We start from the raw sequence: 12,207 nt of genomic DNA, 5'->3' as shown, positions 1-12,207 counted from the left end.
GGAGTCTAGAATACAGTGACCAGGTCAGTACACTGCAAGTAGACCTGATGTCCAATCTGATAGTTTGGAGGATTTTGCACCTTTTTCTGGGTTTCAATGCCTTTGAGTATTTGGAGAGGCGTCTACATATATGATGTTTAGGACTGAATAAAGTCAGATCAAATCACTCTAAACATTTCAGAACACTAGGGGATGTGTATGTCTGGACCTGGTGTCGTGATGAATGATTAAACTAAGTGTGGAGACTTGAGTATTTTTGTGGTGTCATGCAGCAGCAGTGGTTGAACGCGGCATTAATGACTGGCTTAAGTTCCTCTCTAGTATATGTATCCATAGTTGGTCTCCTATGAGCGATTGATCTTTCTCTTCTAGTTAATTGCCAGGATGAGTCCCAATTAGAGAGTGCAGTACTGCAGTGTTCCTGCAGATGGCACTGTCATGTAAAGCAGGTTGCAATCCAACAGGAGCCGATAGAATAACCATGAATGTGCTCTGTCTCTTTCTGTTGTCCATCACTATATCTTGGGGACTTTGATCTGTTTGTATGTCCTCTCAGGAAGAGTACGTCCAGCTGGTTACAGAGCTGAGGATGACGCGGGCCATCCAGCCTCAGATAAACGCTTTCCTGCAAGGATTCCACACCTTCATCCTCCCTTCACTCGTCCAGCTCTTTGACGAATACGAACTGGTTAGTCATTCAATTCAATTCAATTCAGTTTATTTTATATAGCCCAAAATCACAAATTACAAATTTGCCTCAGAGGGCTTTACAATCTGTACACATGCAACATCCTCTGTCCCGGAACCCTCACATCGGCACAGGAAAAACTCCCCTAAAAAAACCCTTTAACAGGGAGAAAAAAGGAAGAAACCTATGGGAGAGCGACAGAGGAGGGAACCTTCTCCCAGGATGGACAGAATGCAATAGATGTCATGTGTACAGAATGAACAACATTACAGAGTTACAACACATTCAATGTATATGACATAAACTTCACTGGAAGGATCAATAGTGTAGCATGATGATTATCTCACCTTGGTTTTGTTGGCCATGCTGTCATTGCAGGGAAACCTACAAGTGAACAGCCTGCTTTGTTTTTTCACAGCAAAGCTGTTTCACTCTCAGCATCTGCTTTCAGCAGTGTATGTGTACCTAGAGTTTAAAGGATAAGGATGGCAATATTCTATCAATATCAATATCTATTTTATCGACCAAATATTCTATGTGCAAAGTCAAACAAACAATGAACGTATCCTGCTCACTTATGGTGGCAATCAATGTAAAAAATCCAAAAGCGCAAAATCCACGCTTCTGGATGTAGAGGAGCCATGCTTGCAACTCAAACAGCCACACACACGCATTACTTCTGAGAGTGTTTTTGCATCACTCGCTCTCAAAATATCTGTGCTTGTGCGAGCAGGATTGCAGCCTGCAGGGAGAACCTTGCCCTGAGCGCGTGCTGTTATCCCCCAGAGCACAACTACTACCATTGCTCTAATGTTGTCAAACATTCACCTGCTTGCTCGCTCGCAAGAGGTATTCTTTCAACAAAAGGTGGGCGGTTTCCCTTAATCTAATTGGCTACAGCACTCTCCTTTTTTGATCGATGCTAGGCCTGTGCAACTCTTGAGATGGCTCACACATTAGCTATTTCCGTCATCAGCCCCGAGAAAAACTATGTGCTTAATTCAGAATGTTGTTGAAGTTTTTACGTCCTTCTGGCTGCAGCCTGGTGAGGTATATGAGGCAATTATTCTTCCAAAACAAGGTTTGGCTGGGTAAACAGCATCCTCATATCATTGACAGCTAATGTTGACCACCGCCAGTGAAGGTTGGACACTTAAGCCCCAATAACTGCAGACAAGAAGAATACGTTTTATTTCTCTGATTCACTGCTTTGTTCTCAATAACACCGCTCCCTCTCTTCATTTACTCTATAGCTTGCCCGACCATTACTGCTTCGTCTCTCTTACTTGCTCATTCGCTGAGCCGAGGAGGAGTAGATACTTTGTATGCCCTGTGATTGCAAACAGCAACTGATAAATGTAACATATTATACCTTTAAAGGTGCAAAATCTGTGATTGAGAGTTTGAATGCACACGGCCGAGCTTGCGGCTAGCAGCTAAAAGTGCTAATAAGGAGAACTCTATCAGCGCTAGCAGCCATATCAGTGCAGTACAGCGCGGTGGCCATTAGCTAGCCAGTGGGGCACATTGGGACTTGCATACAATAATGTGCTAGGTACACAAAGCACAGAGAAGCTCAAACTACAACGTACACACAGAGGGAGTGTTACGTTACTCCAATTTTGCACCTTTAAATCAGGCACAATTCAAATCAAAGAATGAGTAAATAAGGCTAAAAACCTTACAAGACATTCATTACCAGCCTTCAGTAAATGGTTTTCATTACACAGTGCTACAGGCATATTTTGATCTGTACCGAAAAGTATTATTTAGGCGGTCTGACCCACCTCAAATACTGCTTCTTAGTCAATGTCATTACAAAAATTCAGTGTTTCTTCTCTTAGTTTCAGTCACAGCATTCCTTGCCTCCGATTACCTTACATACTTTTTTTTTTTAAATAAGATGTATGCAATGAGGTTTACAGATTTTAAATGGGGGAAAAAGAGAGCACTGGTATCACTACTCATTGGCGGAAGATCTAACAAAAAGTGGAGCTGTGGATATTGTGATAATGAGAGCTAACGTCAGGTCTGTGCATCCCTAAGAATCAATGCAGGTAAGGCTTGGCTGCCACATGTTCATATCAGAGCTGGACAGTATTGGTTAATTAACTACAAAACTGTGGGATTTATGCTCTTACTAACGTGTATTTTTATTTGTAGTTTTTGTTAATGGTGTGTGTGTGCGTGTGCATGCGCGTGTGTGCAGGAGCTTCTGTTGTCGGGGATGCCAGAGATCGATGTGCAGGATTGGTGCAGGAACACGGAGTACACCAGTGGCTACGACCCTCAGGAGCCAGTCATCCAGGTGGGCTTTTTTTCTGCCATCCTCAATAACTACACAATTCTGTCTCACTTGAATCATCTGGTTGTTGGTGATGTTTACCAGTTAGGTTATCCAAACCTTGGCCCAGATTACTGCATTTATGCATTCCTTTGAAAATAGTTGAAGGAAAGTGACATAAACCAAGCGTTGCAGGAGTATCACAGACTTTTAAAATGGCGTACCAGAAAGAGCAGCCTAAATATGCGTCGCTGATGTGTCTACAGACCCCCAAAGTGTCAATAAAGACCATCCTCTCTCTTATTCTTCTGCTCTATCTTTCTAAAAACCTGTGAAAGAATGAGCGGACCAGAAAATGGTCATGAATAGTTTTCATTTGGGGCTGTCTGTCATATGTGGGTTTCCTGGTGGAACAGTAGAACCATCCTCAGCTTGACAGGAAAACAATTTTCTCAACGAGAGTCAGTACCGTTACACAGCAGGATTGACCTCCAAATGAAGCTCAAGATGGATCTGGACCGGCTGTCTGTGACCCAACTTCAAACATGTAGAGGTAAGTTTTGCCCTTTTTATGATGTTTTAGATACTGTTTATTAAGCAGACTGTATGCCTGTTAACGTTAGCATGTTGCGCCGCTAATGCAGCTGGCTTCGATTGTAGCAGGTAATACAGAGAGAGACTGTGTGGACTCATATGTAGATTGGATGTCGGTAACTGTTTTTATCCTTGTTGCCTTTTGTGAAACTGTGCACTGCAATGCAGCTAAGCAGCTTTGTTATCATGAAGGCCCCGTCTGTTCGGTGATCCACACCGGTGATTCTGTTTATCAAGCAACCCTGTTAACTGGCCACTTTTAGCCGAATGCGTCCGTTGTTGTTGAGGTTACGACATCTGTTGAAAACTAGAAGAGAATACTTAGCGTTCCCCGTGAATGCCTCATTGTTTAGTCTTTCATCACAATGTCAAAACATATCTGATTTGTCTCTGGAGGCTTGTTTGAACACACAGGTCCACTCAGTCACATTTTGTCACAGTTGCTGATGTTGCAAAAAGGAAGAGCAAATTTCCCTTTCTATTCTAATAAAGTTTCTACATTGGTCACATAGAAGAACTGTTCAGCCCTTGTAATCTTATAAAAGGAAAACGTACAGGATTCAAACTCATACCATTGTGAGAGAATAAACGATAGACTGAAGACTATTTAAATAAAACAACACATACAACGAGCCATCTCTTAACAACAGGAGGCAGCCAGATCAACCTGTGACTGTCTGTATTTTTTACTGGTTTCCAACACAAATAATCAGCGTAATTGTATTGCTGCAAATCAATGAAGTGAATTGATATGTTAAGTAATCGAAATGATGAAGTTTGAAGATCCTGCATCAGCTGCACAATTTAAAAAAACAAACAAAAAAAAACGCTTTCCAGAGTAAAATTGTATAGAATTGAGGTCCCTCCACTGCTTATTATCCCAAAAAGATTTTTTTCAATTTAATTTATTTTGTATAGCCCAAAATCACAAATTACAAATTTGCCTCAGAGGGCTTTACAATCTGTACACATGCTACATCCTCTGTACCGGGACCCTCACATCGGCACAGGAAAAACTCCCCTAAAATAACCTTTAACAGGAGAAAAAAGGAAGAAACCTATGGGAGAGCGACAGAGGAAGGATCCTTCTCCCAGGATGGACAGACTGCAATAGATGTCATGTGTACAGAATGAACAACATTACAGAGTTACAACACATTCAATGTATATGACATAACTGATTCATATAATAAGAGTAGTAAGCAGAGTAACAAAATAAAGAAATGAAGACTACTTAAAATAAAAGCAGCAATGACTACAGAATAATTATAATAATGATATAGGGAATAGTGATAGTAATGTGACTAATAATAATAATGGTAGTAGCAGTGGGTGTTAGCAGGGCCACAGCAGGAGGCACGACCACAGTCCAGGTACAGCCACGATTTATTGAAACCTGCAAGGCGAGAAAGCACAAAGACTCCAGGGTAGAAGCAAAGCCAATAAGCGTAATGTTACAGGGGAATAGAACACAGAGACGACAGAATGGTCTCAAGCACACCTTCATGAACAGAGTGTTCACAAGTTGATCTGCTGTATGTATTATTTATGCTCCGTCCTCAGAATCATAGTGTGGTGATAGAATAGTCTCCCGACTTTCATTTATTTTCAAACAATGGTATTAGTTTGAATCCTATGTATTTTTTGTTAACGTTTTAAAAACTGAATGGTTCTTCTAAGTGACACGTTTACTTTCTCCAAAAAACAAATTGGCCCATGGAGAAACTTTATTAGAGATACACTCACAGTAAGTTAAATGTGCTCTTTTTCTGTTTCCAACATCAACAAGCACTGTTTAAAAAGCCACTGAGTGGACACGTTTCTTCAAAAAAGCCTCTGAAGACAAATGAGATATGTTATGAAAATCTACACGATGGGTATTCTCTTCAGTTAACCAGTTAACAGGGGTCCCTTTATTAACCGAAACACCACTCTGTGTGTTTTTGAGTATGTGTGTGTGTAGATGTACTATTTTTCTATTTATTGATACACTGCCCTGAAGGCACACATGTTAAAATATATGATCAAACTGTACCCAATTTAGAAAAGCAGTAATTCCTTTGCTTGATCGTGTAACGTTAGCTTTTTTATTCGTTAGCACCAGTCACTTACTTGCTCAGGCCGGTGATACGGTAAACAAGACAAGCTAAAATAACATAATTTATATTATGTTTTCAGACTTTTGCACTTTGTTTATTGTTATCCACCAAATCACCATGACAAATTCCTGGTATGAGCTACTTGGCTATTAAAGGATTAATGTAGCGAGTGAGAGCTCAAACGGATAATACCAGTAAAGTCAACAAGCGTCTTCTCTGTGCTTACCCACCACGCAGAGGGATTAAGACTTTGCAACGTGGATACTTTTTTCAGTTTCATTCGTGTCTCAGGCTAAGTAAAACATATAAGTCTAATAACACTGTCTGTAGTGACCAGCTGAGCAGAAGGTAAAGTTACTATGATCATTGTGATTCACTGATACACTGTAATATTAGTGGCTAACTGTAGCAGCACCTATATCCTGGCTATTTACATCTTAAACTGACTTTACCAGCTTTTGGTTTAAACAACACCAGTTACACTCCCAGTCAAAGGCTCTGTGTAATTAATTTCTTCCTTCTTACTTGATAAAACAGATTTATCATTTTTAGACTGTTTGTAGCTGTTACCATAGCTACACATGTAAGATGATGATGATGTTGTAAACTAAACATTCCTCCGGTCACACTTACTGTCATTCACCTTGATGTTATTACATGACAGTTTAATGCAACAGTGAATCTGTCATGTTTTCTAGGTGATCCTCGGTCCTGAAGCTCTTGTCTGATGAGGTGTTCCTGAACCCAGCAGACTCTCATCACAGTATGAGAAATCATTCAAGCAGAAGACGAGCCGGGCTGACCTCTGACCTGAGAGATCCATCAGCATCTAACACAACTTTAGTCAACAAGAAACCCTTTACTGATGGAGCACATGATCTGAATAGTTACATACAATCTGCTACTTCTTGCATTATGTTCATCCAATGTATATTTCAGGGTCAGTCTATGAATAAAGAGCTTTACTTTTAAAGAGGGTTTTTATCATTTTTAAATCCAGGTAGTAAATACTGAATGTGAGCAACACAACTCGCTTATCTGTTTCATAGTCATATAAGGGTGGGCGGTATACCAGTTCAGACGGTTACAATTGCAAAACCGTCTTTACCGTGATAAATGCACACATTTTGGTTTAGCACACATTCGGGGACAAGCGATATGCATCACTACCACACAGTCTGTACTGTCTAAGACTGCCTACAAGTAAAAGTGTCAAAAAAACTACATTTTTCGGTTTCTTCGAACATGTACATTTATTTAAGTGTAGTCTAATTCCCATTTTGTTACTGCTAATTGAATGAATCACATTACACTAACATGGGATGGGCTCTTCCTCTCAAAAACATGTAGGTTTATAGCTTATTTTCATTGGTATTTAAAGCACATCTAGTTTATAATTAAATGTTTTTCTCTCTTAATAATAATAATAATAATTAACATTTCATAGCATGAATATAGCATTAACTGTCTGACAAGCAAAAACATTTTATAAACGATCAGTAATTCCAGCTTCAGTTCTGTTGACATGCTGGTCTGATATAGAGTATAGTCATGGTAACATGTAACATTGAACTGGTTACTGTGGTTCATTTAGCAGTTTAGTTACTGACTACTATTTCAGGTGATCCTCAGCCACATGTGTCTGTGGTAGTTGTTGAAAACGTGAATGCCTCGTTTTGTTTTTCATTACAATGTCAAATCATATCTGATTGTTGATGTTGAAAACAGCACTTTCAAACGTAAATAAATGTAACACCTAAGGGATTTGAACTCATAACACTGTGGGAACTATTAACTTATGGACATAGCATAAGACAACACATACAGCCAGCCATCTCTTAGAAAGAGGAGGCAGCCAGATGAATTCCTGAGCACACCGTCCTTTTCTGCTCTTGGGACCATTATGTCGTTTCTGTGCTTGGCTGGTTAGCAGTGGAGTTCTTACTATATGAATTTTCTTTCTGGAAATCATTCATTTTTTTTATAGTGCAGCTGATGCAGGATCTCCAAACTTAATTATTTCCACATGATTACTTGAAACATAAACATCATCTTTTTATTTAAATTGTTTTAAACGGCATCTTATTTGTGTTGGAAACCAGTAAAAGACGGAAATGGTCTTAATGCCAAAATTGGTATTTGAATCCCATAAGTATTTTTTTTTCATTTAAAAAGGCTGAATAGTTCTTCTAAGTGACACATGTTTACTCAAACATTTAGTAAGAAACAAAAAGGCCTACTTATAAACTTGATTAAAGATAGACTCACAGGAGGCCTTATTGTCTCTTTCTATGTTTTCAACTTCAACAACCGCCATTCATAATGTGAGTTAGTGGACACGTGTCTTCAAACAAGCCTCCAGAGACAAATAGGATAAGTGTTGACATTGTAATGAAAAACTAAACTACGAGGTAATCAGCTAACTGCTACTTTTGGTTTTCAACAGCTGTCGTCACGACCACAGCCACAGACGCATTTGGCTGAAACTCACCAATTATCAGGGTTGCTTCATAAATTGAAACACTGACTGCGAAGTGAAGCTATGTGATTGATTGACAGGCAGCCCCAGAAACGCTGACCAATCAGAGTAGACTGGGCTTTTGCGGGATGGGGGCTTAAAGAGACGAAAATTTGCATAATAACTATTAATTCTCAAATGCCCAGTAACCTTCATAGCAGGTTCCTCTTAAAGCTCCAGAGCAGTGAATGAAGACAATTCTATTTTATGGTGGAGTGTAGTTGAAACAACCAAATATGAGGGAAGTTTTTGTGTTCAGTGATGTGATCAAGTGTTTGCAACTTATAGGGAAAATAGCCCAAAGTTGAAAATAACAACTTTTCTTATAAAAATGATGAGGATAATGTTTCAAAAGGTGGTTGGTTGAGGAGAAATAGTTCCCTGTCCCCCAGCAAAACTTACAACATATAAGGACCCGTTCTTCTCTACCACGGGTTAGGCAGAACTATGTTTACCCTCAGCTAACCGGTCTCCATTTGTTCTGCAGTGGTTCTGGGAGGTGGTGAACAGTTTGTCCCAGGAGGAACGGGTTCTTCTGCTTCAGTTTGTCACTGGAAGGTTTGTCCGTCTGATTTTTTTTTTTTTTTTTTTTTTTTTTTTACTGAAGATCTTGAAATAGAAAATTGTGGATGTCTATGAATAAGTAATAAAGTAACCTTCTCTATCAGTTCAAGGGTTCCGCACGGTGGCTTTGCCTACTTGATGGGTGGCAGCGGTTTACAGAAGTTCACCGTTGCTGCCGTGCCATACACCTCCAGCCTACTGCCTACCTCTAGTACCTGGTAAGGACTATTCCTCTGTCAGTCTCTTTCTATTGAGTCATTGGTTCCCCATGGAGACCTTAGGTACTGCATATTTTCCACTGTGTTTCTTTGCCATGAAATTTCAAGTTTTCTGAAAAAAAGGATGTAGTTTGGTATTAATGTCATCTAAGACAAGTAAATCAGATACATTATATATTTACAAGAACTGTTCAAATCTTGATGACTGAAAAAACAAGATTAATTTCGATACAAGTAGATATTCTTTTATATATTTACATATATACTATATTATATATTGATACTGATAGTGACTGTATTGATTGAATTCTCTCATAGTTGACTTTGAACAATAGTATGGAGAATATTACATGAACACTATTTAGTTCTCTCTGTACTCTGTCAGGAATGGCTCTCAGAAGTGCTCACAGTTTGACTTTATTGAATAAAATATTGAACTATTATTCAATAGTTTGACCGCCATGAGTGCTATACATCCTATTGTGTTGCCAAGGCAGCTGGGATTGTATTCTCCACTGGAAGAAACTAAGTATTGTAATGATCAGCGCTCAACTCAAATCTGCGCTTCAAAATGAAGGAATAAATAAACAGACATAAAGACCGAGTACAAGTCACCAACAAACCTTTACTGAGGGACATTTGACAAATATTACTAAGCACTAGAGGGCAGTATGTGTCTTCAGTGTCGTTGGGACTGTGTAGTATTGTCCTCGTACACTGGTGGCAGTGTGAAAACAGGGAGAAGTGTCTTTATGCCAGAATGTGCAACAGGTAATTCATATCGCAGCAGGTCTTTTTCTTGGACAGGTATGAGACATCAGAACTCCTCTACCAGCTAGATGAGTCGTCACGACCACAGCGGGTGATTTTTTTTTTCTCCTCTCCACAGTATCAACATGCTGAAACTCCCAGAATATCCAAGCCAGGAGGTCCTGAGAGACCGGCTGCTGGTAGCGCTGCATTGTGGGAGCTATGGTTACACCATGGCGTAGTATCACTCCCTGCTGCTATGAGGGTTTGCACACTCATGCAACACTCCCTCCTCCTCAGACTCACTTTTTGTAGCCAGGCACTGCTTTTGCTGGACAAAAAAAGGGAATTCCAGATTCCTAATTAATGAGCTGCTGGAGAGCCACAACAGACTGAATAAAGACCACAGGTTCTGGATCTTCATACATGTGCCACAACTTCTATTATTTTGATTGAAGATGGTATATGGTAATGTATGCAAATAATATTTGAATATCTTCTAAATTTGAAAATGAAATTAAAATTAAAAAAAAACAGCATTAATACCACGAATCCTCTGCTTTAAAATCATGATCACAATAAAACATATTCATGCATGCTTATCAAATGTTGAATATGGATTTTGTTTAGGGGCCTTTCCATATGGAACCAGTATAGAAGTGATCAGTTTCAAACATAGAATCAATCTCAGCGATCATATCCTAATCCCTGCTGTCTTTAATGGGCCTTAATCAGGCCCACATTCCAGCAAACTGGTACAATAGAACAAATTAATTTCATTTTCACCTGGTTTTAAGATTTTCTTTTTTGTCAACTCCAGATTTAAACAATCCATGGATTTTGGGCTGGTAGCTCTTTTCCACTACCAAAAGCACTTCCCATCAGGGCTGGGTATTATCAGCAGTTTAAGATGCCAAGGAGCCAATATGACACCTTGTTTTTTTTTATACCATAATGCAAGAAACCAAAATCTTTTACTTTGTCCATCAAAATGAGCCAAACTTACAAAATACAGATAAATCACTGCACTATGGAACAAAAAAGTATGTGGACAGCTTTACATACATACATGATGCGTGGTAGTTGATCATGTCATCTGGAACCATAGACCTGCAGGGACGTGGAACTGGCTTTATATACGTTGAAACCAGAAAGGCTCAAACACAAACTGTGTCTATCATTTTAATGTTGTAGTATTCAAATTGATCATAATTGGAACTATGGAGCCCTAACCAAGGGAAATGGACCCAAATCAAAAGTACACTCAAGTATATGGACATGTGTAAATCATCAAATAATGATTATTATTATTGTTATTATTATTATTATTCTAGTAACACATGGTGGGCATTTTACAGCTTGGTTTCAGTATTTCTAGTATGAATGTATTTAAATTGAGCTATATTAGATGAACAAATAAAATAAAGGATTCAGTATTTCCCCACCATTAGTTTGTCCTGTGAGTGCTGAAAGGTGTAAATGACCAGTTCACTGTATAAATCAAATATGTGTAGCGTGAGTTTGGGTGGTGGTGATGGATTCAGGACCTTAGTATTTCTAAAATATTGACATCATAAACACAAATATGACACCGAAAGTTAATCAAATTTAATTAATTAAATTAAATTCAAATGCACGTCCAGGATACATTTTTATGGATTTCTTAGCAAAACTAGTTTTAATTTAATTTTGAGTTGAATGTAATGGATCTAAACTGGACTCATCCCACTGGGCTTGAGGAGGCCCAGCTGTAGGTATTGGACGGACTGTATGGCTGATGTTCTGTCTAAATAGCTGTATGACCACACCTTCCATCCCTCTAGCGTCACATGCAGGTGGTTTACAATGTGAAATTCTTTTTTATCTTTGAAATGAGTATTTTGCTGTTCTTGTTTGGTAGACTTTCATGAGGGGCAATACAATATATCTACATGATAAATGTTTGGCTCGCAGTGCCAAAAGACAAAAGCTGAAATAATTTGAAATACCTTCTTTAGTTTGTATTTTTGCTCTCTTAATTCTAAAAGAGGCAAGGACCATGCCATGACGTTTTCCTTCTTTATATTTGTAAAGGGAGTACATGTTGGCTTAATATTTCATATTATCTATCAGTGTTGTTTTGAGGAACTTGCCTCAAATGCTTTTGTAAACTGCTGTTAATGTTTATTAAAAATGTATCCTTTATAGGTATTTCTGTAAATGTCTATAGTATCAAATTATGCATATTACCAGTCAAATATGTTTGCTTTGAGATTTTATCCAATAAAAGTAATTTTGACAATCCAGGTGATTTGGTTATGTTATCAGCCGGCTGAAGAGGGTAACATAGCTCATGTTTGTGCGGGGATAAAAAAAGGAGGCATTGAGAGGGAAGAGAAGGTAGAAGCAGCTGATGTGCAGCCCTCTGGTGTGTTTGCCCATGGAGCTGCGTGTTTCCCCGGATAAACGTGTGGCCGCAGCGTGAGTGTTGTGTTGGGTCACCAGTTCAGAGC

General features: G+C 39.0%; 1 protein-coding gene across 3 annotated transcripts in view; it reads left to right on the top strand.

Moving 5' to 3' along the window:
• Positions 1–11,969, top strand: part of hace1 (HECT domain and ankyrin repeat containing E3 ubiquitin protein ligase 1) — a 33,661-nt gene extending 21,692 nt beyond the window's left edge. For 2 of the 3 annotated variants that reach the window (XM_054622449.1, XM_054622448.1), the window contains 5 exons: positions 557–688; positions 2,898–2,996; positions 8,671–8,741; positions 8,852–8,965; positions 9,855–11,969. In XM_054622449.1, coding sequence (XP_054478424.1) covers positions 557–688; positions 2,898–2,996; positions 8,671–8,741; positions 8,852–8,965; positions 9,855–9,957 — 519 coding nt within the window. In that variant the 3' untranslated portion in view covers positions 9,958–11,969. Of the gene's footprint in view, positions 1–556; positions 689–2,897; positions 3,526–6,363; positions 6,621–8,670; positions 8,742–8,851; positions 8,966–9,854 lie in introns of those variants that run through there. The other variant, XR_008532160.1, reaches the window with a different exon arrangement.
• Positions 11,970–12,207: the final 238 nt, after the last annotated feature.

This window comes from Anoplopoma fimbria, chromosome 20, assembly GCF_027596085.1.
Source record: "Anoplopoma fimbria isolate UVic2021 breed Golden Eagle Sablefish chromosome 20, Afim_UVic_2022, whole genome shotgun sequence".
NCBI lineage: Eukaryota > Metazoa > Chordata > Actinopteri > Perciformes > Anoplopomatidae > Anoplopoma > Anoplopoma fimbria.
Note: the sequence above shows the minus strand (reverse complement) of the source record. Positions and strands in the feature narration are given on the sequence as shown.